The sequence below is a fragment of the Helianthus annuus genome, chromosome 16 (genome assembly GCF_002127325.2).
Source record: "Helianthus annuus cultivar XRQ/B chromosome 16, HanXRQr2.0-SUNRISE, whole genome shotgun sequence".
Classification (NCBI taxonomy): domain Eukaryota; kingdom Viridiplantae; phylum Streptophyta; class Magnoliopsida; order Asterales; family Asteraceae; genus Helianthus; species Helianthus annuus.
Genome location: NC_035448.2, coordinates 161029369 through 161049901, shown reverse-complemented (window position 1 = coordinate 161049901; position 20533 = coordinate 161029369). Strand labels below are relative to the sequence as shown.

Below are 20533 nucleotides of genomic sequence, written 5' to 3'. Positions count from 1 at the left end.
TTCTTGCTGTGATCTTCAGGACTGTTATCTTCTTCAGAGATCCAGTTGATTGAGATTTTCTTCAATACTTAAAAATAAAGTTTCCTAACAAAATCTTTCACATAATTCATAATGTTGAAAGTAAGGATTAAAAATCATAAAAATATTATAAATTTAAAGTTGAGGGGCTAAATATGCCTAAAAGGCAAATTTTATAAATTTATGAGGTCCCTTACGGACCGCAAGAACATACTCTTATGGTCCGTAAGGATGTTCAATATTTTCTGCACACCTGAGGTCCCTTATGGACCGTAAGCCATACCCGTTATAGTCCATAAGGGGTACACTAACAACAGAGTTGGAGCTAGCAGCAGCCCGCTGCATATCTTGCCATCTTTCACATAAACTTGCCACCTTTCACATAATTTTGCCACACTTCACCACATTGTGGCACATATACAGACACTAATCATCTTCTTAAGCACTCTAGGGACACTTGGCACAATTTCACAACGTAAGAATTGGTATAAATAGGCCTTCCTTATTCACATTTTACTCACACCATTCTTTCTCACCTTTAAACCTTCTTATGGAGCTTGCTTCCAGTATTGAAAGGCTCCTTCTGAGTACCTTAAGTGTTCTTCAACACTAGTAGGTGCTTTCTCTAGTCTATTTCATTTTGTTAAGCTAGTTATTAGCCGAAAGTCAAGCAAATCGACTTTTGATTTGACTTTCGGTTATGACCTTTTCGATCAGGCCAAAGTTCAAATTGAACATGGCTACGTGATCATAATAATGAAGGTGTTAATCCATTGTTATAACACCCTCTGAAGATCACGTTAAGTAGGCGAAATGACGAGTCAAAGTTTTATTAAATAAAAAGTGAAAAACGTAAACTTTACAAATTTCGCTAAATGAGTATCAAAACCTTATTCATTGTTGGTTTTGGAACACACTGTTCTTACAATAATCAAGATACCATAATTAATGGCACCAACCACCAACAAACATCCAACAATTTTGATTTTTGGTATCGCTTGAATCGGCCTGTTGACAACAATATCAAATTTGGAACCTACCAGCAACTTTCGAACTCGATTTTGGTTTTGGGAGTTAGAACCTGCTATTGCGAACATATACATATATAAGAATCTATGTTTGGAATCGGAACTCGATTTGATTCTTTAATTAGAATTTGAACTCTGATTTAGTTTTGTCGGGAATTTGGCTGGAGTAGGAAGATAATAAATTTTGTGGAGTGAGTTTGGATTGGGAGGGAATTTCATTGTTTTCTCTTTAGTAACCTAAGCAAACCTAATAGTGGATGATGAGAAAATTCAACTAAGTAAACAACAACGAGCAGTTAACCTTCAGTAGCGACTAAATACATGTTTCATTTACCAACCAAAACTCAAGTTAACCTGTGAATCTGACCAGAAAAGCTGAGGAAAAAACTCGGTCAAAATGTAACACGATCTTTCTTGAGGTGCGACGTGGGGCCAGGCAAATTTACTATCCTTGAGGTGGTTGGTGATGGTGATGCACGGGGTGTTTGGGTTTAAAAGGGTGGAGTGAGGAAGAAGAACAAGGGTGGGATGTGGGTGTGACGACCACTTATTTTTATTTGGTTTTATTTATTTTTATACTCATGGGCAAAATAGACATTTCACACACTCTCAATTGAGAAACTTAACATACACACAATTGCAAAAATTACAACCATTAAAACCAATTCTGTAATTATTAAACCCTTAGACCCAAGTCTGCAAAAATAACAAACCACCGGCTAGACATTTAACTTTTATTTTTATATCCAATTTTTTTTAGAAAACCCGCAAAGCCAACGTTACAACAACCATATGCATAACCATTTTTTCTTTGAAAACCCCCCAAAGCACACCCCGCGTTGCGGCGGGGCGTAAAACGGTGTCAAATAGTACTAATGTCACACAACCGTTATCGACCACCAACACTAACTCGACCTAGGATATGCGTGTTGCGACGAACCTGTCAAACATGAAAAAATAGAGGTATTAAACGTTGAATCACACATGCACGTTACGTCGTATTAACTCGAAAAATTTAGAACTATACGTAAAAAGAAAATTCGCGAAAGATGAAAAGTATAAGTGACAAAAGTTGTGAAGTTAAATTGCAAATAATGAAAAGTTTTGGGTTAAAGTTAAAAAAGCAAATTATGTAGGGTTAAAATTGCAAAAGGTAAAAACCTTCAGGTTAAAAGTAAAAAAATCAACTTTTTTATTAAAATACCTAAAGCAGAATGTACAAGTTATGATGCACATATAACTTGCTAATTTATATATGGAATAATATTTTGCAAATAATGAAAAGTTTTGGGTTAAAGTTAAAAAAGCAAATTATGTAGGGTTAAAATTGCAAAAGGTAAAAACCTTCAGGTTAAAAGTAAAAAAATCAACTTTTTTTTTTTAAAATACCTAAAGCACAATGTACAAGTTATGATGCACATATAACTTGCTAATTTATATATGGAATAATTTTTTCTGGCCAATAGTTTCCTTTTCTAATTGCAACTAGTTAAATTATTTTAATTAGCTCATTGAAATTAATAAGATTTATAGGTTTAAACCTTTCTTTGTTTAAAATTTTGAATTTATACTATATAATGGTTATTACGAATGTTAAAACAATTCAATAAGCCACATTTATATCTAAAAATATTTATATTTTAATTTATATTATATAATAAAAGAAAACCATGGGGACACATATCATTCATTGGACTCATCTATTTTTTGGTTTTTTTTTTTTTTGTCTTTGTCTCATACTAAATTATAGATACTTATTTTTATATATATAGTTATTATATCATTATTCAGATGATTTTAATATGAAATTAATTAATCGGTTTTTTAAATAAACATATATTTTTTATTTAAAAGTTTCACTAAGTTCAAAATTATGTTAAGTATATATTTAAAAAACGAAAAATAATGATGATATCGTTTTCATGAGTGATTTTTTTTTTAAATTTCAAACATTTAATGTGACTGAATGGTAAGAACGGTAAAAATATATTATGTTAAATAACAAAAAAATATGTGGTACTAAAAACTCAAAGTTAATACACAGTTGACTAAAATAATGTTTAAAAAAAATAACTTTTACATAAATTATAACTATCATGTCAATGTTCATTTAAAAAAACACATATCTTGATAATTATATATGTTAATAAATTATATTATGTTTTATTCTATTAGTATAATACATGGGTTGATTCAACCATACAATAGAAAATAATTTTCTATTATTGATATATATTTCATTTATCAAACCCGTGTAATATATATCTATATACACACACTGAAGTGTCTAAACATATTTTGATTTTTCTCCTGTAACTTCTAATACACAATATCTATACAACTTCGAGTATGTGTTGCGTCGTGTCTAATTCTATATAGTATTTTTTGGTAGGGGAATTGTCATGTGATAATTACACCTAGACCTTGTTGGTCATTAGTAATCCCATCTCAGAATATTCCCCCCACCAGTCTCACCTTTCACCTATTTTCCCTACAATGGTCCCTCGTTAAAAAATCTTAACGGAGTTAAGATTTTTCCAAATTACAAACATATTTTTTATGGTTTTTGATCAAAACGATGATAGGAGTCCATTGATGTAAAACTTACTTCGAAATGGTGCTCCAACTGACTTGATTTTGGTTAATTGGAAATTTAAACACCCGAATTGAAGCGTCGTTTTCATCGTTTGGAGCACCGTTTCGAGGCAAGTTTTACACCAATAAGGTCTAGGTTGGATTATTACAGGCCAATTTCTCTTTTTGGTATCATAAGCTATACGAGTGATGGTGTCGTACGTGTAATGTCATGAACGAACCGATCTTAGTCAAATAACATCCGTACAAGTATCGATATTATAGGTATTGTTTTTTTCAGTCGACTTTATTTTTCTTTACCTTCTCTTTCGGTTGTTACAACCAGCGCAGGTAACATAACCAACCGAGTTCCTGTCTCGTAGTGACCGGCCAAATAATGTTGAAAGCAGATTCGTATTTAAATTATAACTTTTTTTGTAGCGTAGGCTATAACGAGGGCTGGTAACATACTATCATGACAAAACAATCCGATCCCGGCTAAATAAAACTCGTACCAGTATAGTATCTGTATTATTAGAAACACACTAATATTCATTTTTATCTAAAACACATGTCGATATCTTTAGTCATATCACAACTCTATTTTTTGTTTCCGTTTAGGTTGCTATATAGAGTGATGATACCATACCAATACCACACTGACTTGAATAGACTGAATTTTGCGACAACACAGAGGAAATTCTACTAATTGTTTGTTACATGCGATAACCAAATTGTTTATTTAATAATATTTTATTTATCATATAATTCGGTTTTTCTTTCATATCTTGGAGGTTCATTAAATTTTAAGAAAAATGAATACGCAACCATATTTTATTTTATTCATCAATCTATATTGATTAAATTGCAAACATAATTTATTCAAAATAAAAGATCTTTTGTATGGTAAATTATATTGATTACCGGTAACATACCGGACCATTTCAATACCAACTAAACAACATTAGTATCGATATTATTTTTTGATATTTTTTTCGTAGCTTACTCTTAGTACACATTTATGTTTTTTTCTCAAAATGGTAATATTAATTTTATTGAATTTAAACTAAGTTTTTTGGGTAAAGAATTTAAACTAAGTTATATTCAAAATTAAAATATTTTGATCGGTTTCAGTACTTTACGTATTTTTTCACACCTGTACTTATTGCCATAATTGGTACAATTTTTGGTTTTACTTATTTTCGGTTTCTCGTACTGAATATTTTTTTGTTTTGTTAATGTTCAGGTATAAACTATATTATGTACCGGTACTATAATAAACTACAATGATATCAGTCGAACATCAGTATTCGATTTTATGGTTTTTTTCATCAATTTAAAACACGTGTATGAGACAACTAATATAAACATTTTTTTACTTTGTATTATATACGTGTTTCTTGCTACACCGAAACAATTCTACTAGTTTTCTATCATTTTGCGTAACACTCTTGCCAACATCTCATTGTCTTTTTAAAGTTTGTGAAAATTCCCATTCATAATCAATCAATAAACCATTCTCTATACACAAACAAATATGGGTAGCCATTTTGGCTTATTAATCTATTTCACTTGTTTAATAATGGTTCTGCACTTTCCAAATTTTGTTGTATCCGGTAAACCACAAGTCCCATGTTACTTTATATTTGGAGACTCTCTTTTTGATACTGGTAATAACAATCAACTTGATACTAAGTGGAAAGCAAATTATCCACCATATGGAATCGATTTTCCTAAAGGTCACACAGGCAGGTTCACTAATGGTCGAACCGCTGCTGATATTATCGGTATGTTGTCTCTTTTGGCTTTACTTGCTTTTACGTTAATCATTAAGTATCACTAATATACGGAAAATGGCACTGTATATGTGTTTTTAGTGAACGTTTTGAAAAGAAAACAAAACGCCTTAACCTTTTATCAACAATATAAAAAATGTTGTTTGAAAGGTATTATTATATATAAATAATCCGCTGACATAAGCGTCTCTTCTTTTTTCTCCTTCACATATCTTTAAACCATTACGTACAAATACTTATGCAACCTAATACGTGAAATACATAAGACGGTAGGGCCGGCCCATATGTGTTAGTGTAACAAGGTAAAGGCCTAAAGCTAGTGTTTTGGGCCTCAATTTTTTTGGAGCTCATTTAAAAAAAGTAACACAAACCTTTGTTAAATGTATGTGAGATGCTTCTTCTTTTGTGAATAAATAATGACTATGGGTATGTTTGGAATGGAGCTTTTAGGAGCTTCTAGCTTTAAGCTTTTAAGAAAAAGCTTTTGCTTAATAAAAAGTCTTGTTTGGTTGAAGGAGCTTGAAGCTTTTAGGTTAGGAGCTTGAAGCTTTTGGTTGAACGCTCATACTAGTATCTTTTAGAAGGAGCTACAAGCTTTTAGGGAAAAAATGACTATTTTAACCTCTAAAAATAATGAAATTTTTAATGCACAAATTTTTAAATTTTTAGCTATGCGCATTTTGATCATTTTATACATTTTATTAAAAGCTCCAGCTACTCTGCCAAATACCAAATATATCTAAAAAGCTACAACTATTAGCTATCACCTTCCAGCCACTAGCTACCAGCTTCCAGCCAACAGCTACTTTTGCCAAACATACCCTATATTAGGCATATGCTGCTTTTAACTACAAGTTATGTTCCTCTAGAGACCTTCGTATGAATCTCACTATTACCTTTCTTTTCTGGCATTTTCCCGACTCAAGCCATGAGGCATTAGGGCCCAGGGGACCTCCATATCCTGTTGGGCCCTACATATTTTTAACAGCTCATTTATTATACGACATGATGCAAAGGGAAGTACAAATAAATGGTAATCAAGAACGGACAAACGATAGACAAACGATGTTAACGGAAAGCTCCAATGTCAGATGATTTGACCTGTAGTTTTCAGTATCAAACAATAATCATGTTCCAGAAAATAATCATAATCTTGATTCCCACTTAAATAACGATGAATCACAATTCTAGGAAAATCAAAATAAACTATTTATAAATACTAAAATAATAATGCAAATAATTAAAAGATAGAACTAATACTCAACCCTTGAATCTGGTTCCCTCCTCTCGATCAACTTTTTGTCGCCGTAGACATGGTCTCCTAAATGTGACTTCGACCCTATCTCATGACCCAACCTATAGACTCTTCCCTGGCCCAACTCGACTCAGTCCACTAAGAGAATTGGGCCCAAATCCTCGCACGTCATCATAAAAAATAGGGAATAAGTAAGTGAGCAAAATAACCGTCATAACCGATAACCAAACCATAACTGACATAACCGAACCACGAATAACCGATGACCACCGATGGTTATGGTTATGAAATTTTTATATAACTGAATAATCAGTTATGATTACGGTTATGATGCTTTGGTTAACCGAAATCACCAAAACCGAACCGAAAATGTAATTATAAGTCTATATAGTAGATTTATGTTTTACATGAACCATGTAAATAACAGAATAATCTTGTTGTAGATGCTCTTTTATTTTAATGAAGAACAAAGGTATTATGATGGTAATTTTTTGTTGAGATTTTAACTTATTAAAGGGAATTCCACATCGGTAGTTTAATCAAAAAGTATGGTCTTGGTTGTTTTATAAAAAAGACCCAAGCTAAGTCCTGACAGTGCACGCCCCTAATAACACCCCTTTTTATTTTAAACCTTTCTTGGTTAATTAACCAAAAATAATGAAACCGAACCATAACTGACTTCATAACCAATTAACCGTAGCTAATGTTTGGTTATGGTTATGGTTATGGTTATGATTATAGTTATAGTAAAGAAATTTCATAACCAAAGTTAGCAATTATGGTTATAGTTAATGATAAAAATTGAACCATGTAAACATACCATTACCAAACCTTCCATTAACTTTGATGTAAGGCCCTAATTAAATTGGTATTTTACAAAAATAAATAAATAAATAAATAAATAAATAAATAAAGGTGAATTGATAATTTTATTAGTTTTATCTTCTCGCCTTTGGTAAATTAACACTCTGTATCCAACTAGGGTTATCGAATTTGTATATGGTTGAAACTTATTTTAATATCATCGGTTACATCAAATATATAAAGTTTTCTAAAAATAACAAATTGTAAAAAAGGTATCAAATGCACTTCGATTGACCTCATTCAGAGCCGCATCAGAACCGTCTCATCGAACTCTAAGATATGAAATTTTAGGTTTCCACTGTAGATTTTAGAATTTTTGTTTTATCATTGTGTCTTTTTATTTAGCAGCGTGTCTTTTCTATATTTGCATCATTGTGTTTTTTTTTTTTTTTTTTTTTTTTTTTGTGACTCATTGTGTATTTTTTTTCTGGACATTGTGTTATATTTTGCGATTAATTCTGTCTTCGCACACTTCTTAGATTTAGGAGACTTTGTAGGAAAACTTACCCTTGATGCCATCCAATTAACATTTTAGTTAATATTTTTTTTGTATATGTATTTATACATCCGATTAACATTAACTCACATGTGATTACTATTGCCATTTTTATCTTCACCTATTAATATGGACATCTATATCATTCAGCTTAACATACCGTTTGTGTGATTTTAGGTCAAAATCTTGGCTTTGATGAATTCATTCCAACGTATGCTACCGCAACCGATGACCAGATCAGCAAAGGCGTAAACTACGCTAGTGGTGGAGCTGGTATTCTGGACAGAACTGGAATTCATAATGTAATCACCATTTGTCACTACATTGGGTATCGTTTATCTTACCAAGCACGAGGGCTTGGGGTGTGGAGCCCAAGTTAATCACAATCTATCTTATCAAAGCCTCCTTCCCGTTTTTATAAAAAAAATAGAAAGCAATAAAAGTTATTGTGTCTGTGGTTAACCCGCTACACGCTTGTGCCTATGTGACAGTTACTTTTGCAATTTTTAGTAATCCATTTCACATAGTCTTATATCAATTATAGAAAAGAAGATCAAGAACATTAAAAACATCTACAAATAAGCAATCCAAAGAGATCTTGGAAAAAACTACAAACTACTTGTAAGAAAAAGTATAATGTAGTTGGAGACGCACAAGGAAGTGTCATTATATTGTTCGCTGAGCCAGTTTTATCGTCGCTGGAATGAATTTAGTTAAAATTTGTTTAAGCAGTTCCCGCTTTATATGTATGCACACACTAGCCTTGTCTTAAAATAATAAAGAACATGTACAAATTTCACTCATGGGAGGTAGATCACCACTACGGCATTAGAGTGTAGTAGTAGGGTTTGGTGGTTAGTTTTAGGGCTTAGGGTATCTAGTTACACTACCTCATAAAAAAAAAGTTTTTTGTAAGACTTTGTTTAGATATTGTAATTCTTTTCAAAAGATCAACATATAGCATTTGGCGTTTACTATTCATGAGCTTTGTTGCTTGATATTTCATTTCCTCGAACTTAGATTCGTCGACTCTTAACTTAGGTTGATATTGGGATAAATGTTTCAGGTAGTTAGACAAAAGTGCATGCTCTATCTAGTTTAATTTGTTTCACAAGTTTTACTCTAATCCTTGGATCAACATTTTCATCACATGTTCTTAAAATTTCATCAAAGAATTGAATGACGAATTTATAGATCCATGTATACCCTAACTAACCTTCTTTCAAATAGGCCAAAAATTAGAAACATGATATGCATATCATAATAGTAATTGGTCATGTTAAGATATTATAATAGTTAATGGTCATGTTAACATGTTATAATAATCTTCGTGATTAGTGTTCCATTCATCGGATTTTATTTAACGATAGAATATGTTACATTCAATTTTGAAGTTTTGATTAGCAAATAGACAACAAGTTTATGTTATATTGTGATTTTCATCACAGGGTGACCGATTTAGCTTTCACCAACAAATAGTTCATCACAATTCAACAGTTTCACGCATTTCACGCATACGAAAGAACACAACATTTCTTAAAGAATGCATTTATGTTGTAAACATCGGCATGAACGATTACATCCACAACTACTTTTCTTGGATATGGTCAACTGGTGGTACCTACAACTCATCACTGTTATATTCAACGCAAAATTACGCAACTATCCTTATTATACAATATTATCGGCAACTAAAGGTACACACACCTTGTTACTCATATCTTCGTTCACTAGCTATTACGTATACTTTTGTAGTTTTTTTTTTTTTTAACTTTTGGTGTATGACAGGCTTTGTATAACTTGGGAGGTAGGAAGGTTGCTTTGTTCGGTCTAGGTCAATTGGGTTGCACTCCGTTTATTGTTAAAAATTGGGGATATAAAGGAAAACCATGCGCAGATATCTTCAGTGATGCCGAATATACATTCAACTATAGGCTAAAAACTCTTGTTGATGGACTCAACAAACTTAAACCAGATGCTAGATTCACTTTCATCAACGCAACAAGCATTTTGCAGAAAAAAGAAGGTAAACTATAAAAGGTCATGGTATATATTTAAGAGTTTGTGTTTTTCATGCCATGGTTGTACTCATGAGCGGGTCTATGTTTAAAGTAGTGTTGTCACTAAGGCTACTCGGTACGGGGGACGTCCCTGGACCGTCTAGCCCCATCGGCGGACCCCAACACCATTTCCACAGGGACTTCGTCGTCCTTAGCGTCTTCTCCCAGCCGTTCCAGCTGGCACTCCACCTCATCAATTTTAGCTGTTCAACGGCTAGTTTTAAAAAAATTAGGTGGTTCTCTCTCTAAAACCTGTAAAAATTAGGTGTGAGAGAATGGTTTTAGAAAAAGAAAATGAAGGTGAGGGGATGAGTAACAGGTGATGCCGACGAGTTGGATTTTCCGGTGGTGGTGGTGATGGCGGCGAGTTGGATTTTCTGGTGGTGGCGGCTGCGGTGGAGTTGGAGGAAGAAAAAGGGGGAGCAAGGGCAGAAAAGGGGAGCAAGGGCAGGGGAAGAAAAATTAAATAAACGGGGGAACAAGAGCAAAGGCGGTGGATGTTGTAGAGTTGGATTTCACAAAAGGGGGAAGAAAAATTAAATAAATGGGGTGAGATCCATCCTCCATTTCCCTTTGTTTAGGTGTGAGAGAATGGTTTTAGAACAAGAAAGTGAAGGTGAGCGGATGAGTAACAGGTAATGCCGACGAGTTGGATTTTCCGGTGGTGGTGGTGATGGCGGCGAGTTGGATTTTCTGGTGGTGGCGGCTGCGATGGAGTTGGAGGAAGAAAAAGGGGGAGCAAGGGCAGAAAAGGGGAACAAGGGCAGGGGAAGAAAAATTAAATAAACGGGGGAGCAAGAGCAAAGGCGGTGGATGTTGTAGAGTTGGATTTCACAAAAGGGGGAAGAAAAATTAAATAAATGGGGTGAGATCCATCCTCCATTTCCCTTGTCAATCCTTGAAGGCGCATCCTCCTTGGATGTTGACGTGGTGATGACGTGAAGAGACATCCTCCAAAGACTTGCCTCCTCAACACCGAGTAGTCTAACACACCCATAAAAGAACCTATATCTAGCATTTGAAGTACACCCCATTGAAATTATTAAGTTTAAAAAATTTTAGCCAATACAAAGGGGCAAGGGGCGAGTAGGGAGCCCATTATAGCTTAGGCCAGTAAGGCCAACTTATTTAGTTTACATAGAATTCAATGATTATTTATCTCTTCTAAAATAATCTTTTTATATATACATATAACATAACATAGGCAGAGATTAAATGAGAATAAAATCAATTTAAGTAAAAATAATAGGTAATGGTATAATGGTAAAATATTAAATAGTTTAGGTCACCCGGGGCGTCTCGTGGTGAAGAAATGATCACGCGTTGAATGCCGTTATACACCACCGCCGGTCCCCAAAGTTCACGCGTGGATGTGGTAACGTGTTGCCATGATTATGCGTGAAGATATTTGTGGTGCTGCACATGTTCGATTGTTTTTCAATGGTAGATGTTTGTGTGGTGAGTGATGGACATTTCTACTAAAATCCATCACTAGTGATGAAATAAAACTCGATGACATGGTTGAACTTGATTTGATGTTGTGAGTGATGGAACTCCATCACCAGTGGAGCACCCCTACCCCCCTTATACTTTTTACGTTAGATAGTTTATATCTTTTGTAACACCCCCAAATTCCACCTGCGGAAACCCCGCGAGGCGTGTTACGCATCAGAGTTCGAGCCACCAATCACATTGAACCAATGATAAATATTTAGGTAAGTCATAACATTAATTACCAAATAAGATGTCTACATGATATCAATTCTCAAAAGTTGTGTAGCGGAAGCATGTAATCGTTTCATAATAATAATCAAAATCAATGCATTGTTTATAAGTGAATCCAAGAGTCTCGATCCATGACCACTCCAGCACTCCCAGATAGCAAGTCCATGTTCCAAACGTTAACGACCTACAAGCATGCAAACAAGTGTGTCAGACTACGCTGGTGAGTTCAAGGTTTTGTTAACGTGTTGAGTTACCAGATGTATGTTAATGCGATTCAACGTTGCGTTACGATGTTGCTCATGTTAGATACCATAGGGAGTGTGCCCATGTGTATCCGGGGAGTGGGTACCCCTTAACGACCGTTTGCTATGTTGCCTTCGTTAGATACCCTAGGGAGAGTGCCCATATGTATCCGAGGAGTGTGCCTCTAACAACCATAGCCATACCCAGATAATTAGTTCACGCCCGTCCTTACGGCCCGGTGTGAGGTTTCCCACCTAATAGCGCTATCAACTAATTACCCCCATTGCCCTCCAGGCAATAACCAAAACCGATTAAGTTGTTTACCCAATGTTTCCCTTCCAAATGTTTACCAGTTGTCCCAAACCACCGGGACGCATGCTTGAGAAAATGCCATGAACTCACCTTTGGTTTGCTCGGTAAGATTAAAGTAAGTGTTCACTGTTTGATCAATCCAATCCTAGTATGGTTTTAATAACAATCAGTTCTAATACACAAAATCACATATCTCACACACACATTGCATAAGCGGCATACATACATCATCACATGAGTCGTAACAGTCGTTCATGAAATCTAACAATAACATACGTTCTATAATCACATACTTGATACCTTGCACACCATGCACCTCATCTAGTAAATCATATAAGATGTTTAGTACATTCACAGGTTCCTATCACGAGTTTACATTCAATAATTCGCTACTAACATGTACGTTTATATACGCGTATGACATAACATTCCAACCGTCATGCACCCCGATGTGCGATTCACACGTGGGCCGATGTGTGACTACATATTTTTGGGCCTGATATAATGTGGCCCAATATCTTACCCGACCCAATGTGTTCGGCCCAAGGTGAACCACAAACCCAAGTGCTTGTGCAATCCAAAACTGTGTGTTCTATGCAATTCATTTTTCCTTGAATGCGGCCCACTACTGTCTCATTTACTTAATTCCTAGTGCAAATCAGTTAACAAGATATCTCCCAAAGCAATATAATAATTTCATGCTATTTATGTCGTTTGTCAAAGAGGATCAAATAATTATTAACGTTCCAGCAGTTAATCACTTCTGTTATTTTTTTATTATTCAAAACGATCATACATGCGTTTAACCTCCCATTTATCCTTTCTTCATATGATAAAAACCGAGCCGATTAACCAAACGTCGGACAACCCAAATGCGAAACCCGCCCCATCAGATACATCGATCATACGATTTTATTAGTTGATAACAGAAATATAAAGCAATACTTCTAAATTAACGAAATCATGTTCAATCGAATAATCACATACAAATCATGCGTTCAACAACCTACAGACCCATTAATCCCACTCTTGTTTAACAGCAAATGACTTAATGTAATTAACGGTCACTATCTAGATCCCTGTTATCCAATTTTTCTATGAATTAATTTGAGCCACACTCTAACTAATTACCCAAGGTAGTTGAACTGTTTGACCATATTCCACACGAAGCATTCATCATATTCATTCACAGATTCATCATTACATATATTCAGAAATCACATGCAGTATATTACTCATTAATTACCCAAGAAGTCACATATAACACGTTAATCCCTAATCATGTATATACAATACAATCACTAGCATATTAATCAGCCCTCAACATAATCCTCATCAAAACAACATCCAATTTTCATGAGACAATCACAACCAGTTTGTTATCTAGCATGCGTATAAGACTCACATATGAACAAGATTAAACGAGTGAGATTCAACACGAATAAGAATTCACTAACCACAACTCGATCCAGTAGAACGATGCTTCGAAGAGGGAAAAAGTTATGGCTGCCGTCGAGTTCCCAGTAGAACGAGAGAGAGAGAGAGAAGCTAGGTTACGAGAGAGAAGGGGGTTCTGATCTTCCTTCGTCGCACCACAAATAGAGGGGGTGGAGGTTTCTTGTTGCAAATATGAGATAAGAAAAGTGGGTACGTATACTTAGATTATAAAGTCAATACCTAAGCAAGTGGGCCGGTTATGATTTGCTAAGTAAAGTGTGATTTGGGCCAATTGTTTATGCTAAGAAAAACAACAATGTTTTGGGCGTTTTGGGCCGGTTATTGCTACTAACAAAACAGTGTTTTAGGGCCGAGACTACACAGCAATGTGAATCAATATTTGGGCCAAGACCAAAGGTTATTCGTTTGATGTTACATGTCATGTTTGGGCCGAGTTAAATCAATTATGCCAATGGATTTCGTAATCAAACAAACATACACATATTGGGGTCCAATTATTCGTTACGGCCCAATCGTAAGTACGACATAAAGACTAGCCCGTGACACACACACCACACAACTACTAATTACATAGCACGTTTAACAGAGTCACGGGTCGGATAGATAGGTTAGAACAAGAACGTGGACCGAAGGTACTAACTTTGAAACTCCGAGTTGTCACATCATCCCCAACTTGAAAGAAATTTCGTCCCGAAATTTGACAAGTACGCACAGAGGAGTGAAGTGAGGAAATTAGGATTATTGCGGATTTTGCTCGGGTGTCACATCCTCCCCATGTTACAGAAATTTCGTCCTCGAAATTTAGGCCATATTATACTCTAAACTCCAATTATGAGTTTGTCGATAATTCACTAAACACGTAGTTAAATACGGTTTCACGAAAGTTCACTAAATAATATATAAGTCACATAGCATATATGGTCAGATAACATATAAATTCACATAAGTTATATTTCTTTATTTGTTCAGGAATAGTGTTCTAATTGTTCATCAACGTTCGAGTACAACCCATGTGTAATTCCGTAATTCCCCGAATTACCGTTACGTGAGTGTTATGCATGAATGAGTGTTTGAGGTAACAGAGTTTGTGTTAACCGTGTTAAACTAAAAATGTCTTGCTCTTAAGTAGAAACACAAGTTGAGTTAACAGGAGCTTGATAATGAAGAATGTTGTGACAAGTTATGCTAAGCTCAAGAGATGCTCACAAAAGTTGAAATACGAGTGTGTCATACATCTGTATGGCATTGCCTGATGCATTTAACATGTGCGACCGGGGGGGGGGGGGGGGGTTGTTGCACTAAATATAACTTGGGTGAGCTATACGCCTTCGAATTTGGGGACTTGCAAAAAGGCAGTGTTTAGTTATCATGGATGTTGTATATTAAGTAGCCAACACTTCACGAAGCAAGTGTATCTAATGTATATCTAGATCTTACCAGAATTGAGGCGAATGTCGTACATCATAAACGAAGGGTCGACGAAATAAACCGAACTGGAAATGTGTTAAGGTAGTTTGTTACAGGCTAAAATGCTCAACTTTAAAATCACGTGTGTTGGGTGCACCACCAAGATTTACTCGAAGCAAAGTATGTGAATGTGATAAAGTGAGTGTAAGAGATATATGTTTATATATGGTATCGCTACCGGCGATCAGAACGGGTGCAGTCACCCCTATCGAAGATCAAAGGTGATGCCATCGTATGTAAGAATTCGAGAAGGAAAACATAATTTCTTGGAACAGGTGATTCAAGCAATTCAATCAATCGATTGAATGAGAACTCAAGTTAGGCATTAATCCCTATTTCAGACTGGTATCATCTTGACTCGTTCGTTCAGAGGGAAAAGAGATTTTCAGTTGATATTGATCGTGATATTTTGGTCGCAGTTGGTTGTAGTAGATGACCAGCCTTCGATCAAAGGGAGACAAGCATGGAACAAAGAGGTCGATGAAGCTATACATGAGTATGGTGCTTTCACACAAGAAGGAATTTTGACCTTGGCATACCTTACGTAAGTAAAAATTTTATTGTATGTTCTTGCACTTGATGATCTTAAGTATGACTCATTCCTCGAGTGACGTTCGTAGAGAGTGATTTAGCCAAGCGAGGATTAGCGTATAACAGGGTTATGCAGGAACTATGGTATTCATTTTAGCACAACAAGATAAAACGCGAAGAATATACCAAAACGCGGTTATCATCAATCTGTTCCATCTAATTGTTTTAGAATCATGAGTAAAGTAGCAAATCCGATGATGAGGATGTAGCTGGTCGCAAACGAGAAGTATAAATGGAAATAAAGTGATGTACTGGTCGATGGGAGCGTTACTTTGAGGGTGTTGGCGCAAGAAGAATTATGTTGAAGAGTAACGGTTGGTCGAATTCATAGTGATCCGGTTTAATCGGAGCGTTCTCCACAGTCGTCAAGCCTGCCGTATGCGAATAAGAATGGTTCACTAAAATCTATGTACGAAATTGAGTGTGTAATTGGTCGAACATGTATGAAGCCAACTTTGAAGGGTTGAACTAAGGCGTGTGCATTAGGAACATCAAGTACGTCACCAAAAGGTTTCATTACAAGGACACGAAAATATTTTCGAAATGATATGGTCATAAAATAATACACAACCATCCTCAGAGTACAAGAAGTGATCACTGCGTATCAAAAGAAGAGTTTATCAGGTTATTTTTTTTAACTAGAGTACAATGTTATAGGAGTTTATGCGTAGACAATCGAGAATGTAGTGTGACCATGATAATGGAATGATAGGTTTATCTATATCAAGAACAGTAACTAACTGTCACCTTAAACGGTAAGCGTCGGCCAAGACAAGGGCTAGGGGATAGACTAGCTTAGAGAGGAAAACTGTTATGCAATAGCAATTCTAGCGATACAAGGAGTAAGATTATTGTTTATGTCATCATGTTTATCCGGGAGTTGATTAACTTATACCCCCGTCCTCCGTTGTCCCTCATGGTTCTATATAAGAGAAGGGAACAATCTTATGGGTCGAAATGAGGTAAAAGTCGAGTATCACATTGAAATCTACAAACTACCAAGTTTACACACAATAGGGCAGAACCCTTCTCACGCTCATTAAGCCTCACTGGGATTTGCATGCACCCTGCGTTATTATTAAGTGTGCACCCAAAATAATAAGGCAATTTGCATGCTTATCTCAGTGCCTCTTAGCTTGCGCTCGAAGTTTCCCCCGTCCAAACAACACAACAGATGATATCACAGTTCTATGGTTTACATGAGTCGAAGAGTAGTGTCACACTATCGAGCCACTATGGTGTTAAATGTTTCAGTTCATGTACGGTGTGAGTGTGTGACTGCTAAGCAAGTAATGTATAAAGTGGGAGAGAGACGAACCTTGCAATCTGGAGCTGAGTGTCATGATCGATTTTCGAAGTTGTTCGGTTATAGTCTGGTTTTACAAAACGTTTTAAAACCTAGTTCACTATAACCAATGGCTCTGATACCAACTGTAACACCCCCAAATTCCACCTGCGGAAACCCCGCGAGGCGTGTTACGCATCAGAGTTCGAGCCACCAATCACATTGAACCAATGATAAATATTTAGGTAAGTCATAACATTAATTACCAAATAAGATGTCTACATGATATCAATTCTCAAAAGTTGTGTAGCGGAAGCATGTAATCGTTTCATAATAATAATCAAAATCAATGCATTGTTTATAAGTGAATCCAAGAGTCTCGATCCATGACCACTCCAGCACTCCCAGATAGCAAGTCCATGTTCCAAACGTTAACGACCTACAAGCATGCAAACAAGTGTGTCAGACTACGCTGGTGAGTTCAAGGTTTTGTTAACGTGTTGAGTTACCAGATGTATGTTAATGCGATTCAACGTTGCGTTACGATGTTGCTCATGTTAGATACCCTAGGGAGTGTGCCCATGTGTATCCGGGGAGTGGGTACCCCTTAACGACCGTTTGCTATGTTGCCTTCGTTAGATACCCTAGGGAGAGTGCCCATATGTATCCGAGGAGTGTGCCTCTAACAACCATAGCCATACCCAGATAAGTAGTTCACGCCCGTCCTTACGGCCCGGTGTGAGGTTTCCCACCTAATAGCGCTATCAACTAATTACCCCCATTGCCCTCCAGGCAATAACCAAAACCGATTAAGTAGTTTACCCAATGTTTCCCTTCCAAATGTTTACCAGTTGTCCCAAACCACCGGGACGCATGCTTGAGAAAATGCAATGAACTCACCTTTGGTTTGCTCGGTAAGATTAAAGTAAGTGTTCACTGTTTGATCAATCCAATCCTAGTATGGTTTTAATAACAATCAGTTCTAATACACAAAATCACATATCTCACACACACATTGCATAAGCGGCATACATACATCATCACACGAGTCGTAACAGTCGTTCATGAAATCTAACAATAACATACGTTCTATAATCACATACTTGATACCTTGCACACCATGCACCTCATCTAGTAAATCATATAAGATGTTTAGTACATTCACAGGTTCCTATCACGAGTTTACATTCAATAATTCGCTACTAACATGTACGTTTATATACGCGTATGACATAACATTCCAACCGTCATGCACCCCGATGTGCGATTCACACGTGGGCCGATGTGTGACTACATATTTTTGGGCCTGATATAATGTGGCCCAATATCTTACCCGACCCAATGTGTTCGGCCCAAGGTGAACCACAAACCCAAGTGCTTGTGCAATCCAAAACTGTGTGTTCTATGCAATTCATTTTTCCTTGAATGCGGCCCACTACTGTCTCATTTACTTAATTCCTAGTGCAAATCAGTTAACAAGATATCTCCCAAAGCAATATAATAATTTCATGCTATTTATGTCGTTTGTCAAAGAGGATCAAATAATTATTAACGTTCCAGCAGTTAATCACTTCTGTTATTTTTTTATTATTCAAAACGATCATACATGCGTTTAACCTCCCATTTATCCTTTCTTCATATGATAAAAACCGAGCCGATTAACCAAACGTCGGACAACCCAAATGCGAAACCCGCCCCATCAGATACATCGATCATACGATTTTATTAGTTGATAACAGAAATATAAAGCAATACTTCTAAATTAACGAAATCATGTTCAATCGAATAATCACATACAAATCATGCGTTCAACAACCTACAGACCCATTAATCCCACTCTTGTTTAACAGCAAATGACTTAATGTAATTAACGGTCACTATCTAGATCCCTGTTATCCAATTTTTCTATGAATTAATTTGAGCCACACTCTAACTAATTACCCAAGGTAGTTGAACTGTTTGACCATATTCCACACGAAGCATTCATCATATTCATTCACAGATTCATCATTACATATATTCAGAAATCACATGCAGTATATTACTCATTAATTACCCAAGAAGTCACATATAACACGTTAATCCCTAATCATGTATATACAATACAATCACTAGCATATTAATCAGCCCTTAACATAATCCTCATCAAGACAACATCCAATTTTCATGAGACAATCACAACCAGTTTGTTATCTAGCATGCGTATAAGACTCACATATGAACAAGATTAAACGAGTGAGATTCAACACGAATAAGAATTCACTAACCACAACTCGATCCAGTAGAACGATGCTTCGAAGAGGGAAAAAGTTATGGCTGCCGTCGAGTTCCCAGTAGAACGAGAGAGAGAGAGAAGCTAGGTTACGAGAGAGAAGGGGGTTCTGATCTTCCTTCGTCGCACCACAAATAGAGGGGGTGGAGGTTTCTTGTTGCAAATATGAGATAAGAAAAGTGGGTACGTATACTTAGATTATAAAGTCAATACCTAAGCAAGTGGGCCGGTTATGATTTGCTAAGTAAAGTGTGATTTGGGCCAATTGTTTATGCTAAGAAAAACAACAATGTTTTGGGCGTTTTGGGCCGGTTATTGCTACTAACAAAACAGTGTTTTAGGGCCGAGACTACACAGCAATGTGAATCAATATTTGGGCCAAGACCAAAGGTTATTCGTTTGATGTTACATGTCATGTTTGGGCCGAGTTAAATCAATTATGCCAATGGATTTCGTAATCAAACAAACATACACATATTGGGGTCCAATTATTCGTTACGGCCCAATCGTAAGTACGACATAAAGACTAGCCCGTGACACACACACCACACAACTACTAATTACATAGCACGTTTAACAGAGTCACGGGTCGGATAGATAGGTTAGAACAAGAACGTGGACCGAAGGTACTAACTTTGAAACTCCGAGTTGTCACATCTTTTTACATTAATTATTCTCTCATTAATTAATTTGTCAATTTCATTTTATCCTACACATAAAACTTGTTCTACATATATCCTACACATTATCAAATTGTATACCAAACATGTCGAAATTTATCCTACGCACCTTGTAATTTATATTACACACATTGTAATTTATCATACACTCTAAATTAGTTTTTTTTTAAATGTATTTTAAATATAAGTTACAAATTTAATGTAATTAGCTATTAAAGAGGAAAACTACAAAATGTAATTAGCTGTTAGACCTTACGTAATGGTTAATGCCCCATAAGAGACATTTTTCGCCACATCAACATTATAGCATTACAACACCCCTTCAAAAAAAATGAAGTTTTTTTTTTTCCAAACTAATGTTGGTGCAGAAAATATTTACCATTTTGGTGTTCCTTAAAAATTATTTATC

At 35.7% G+C, this 20533-nt stretch overlaps 1 protein-coding gene across 1 annotated transcript; it reads left to right on the top strand.

The window, feature by feature from the left end:
• Positions 1-5155: 5155 nt before the first annotated feature.
• LOC110917844 (GDSL esterase/lipase At1g29670) lies at positions 5156-10068 on the top strand. Its single transcript, XM_035985613.1, has 4 exons — positions 5156-5407; positions 8209-8406; positions 9529-9728; positions 9820-10068. Exons 1-4 carry the CDS (start codon positions 5158-5160, stop codon positions 10066-10068), a joined length of 897 nt encoding a protein of 298 aa, XP_035841506.1. The 5' UTR covers positions 5156-5157.
• The last annotated feature ends 10465 nt before the right edge of the window (positions 10069-20533 follow it).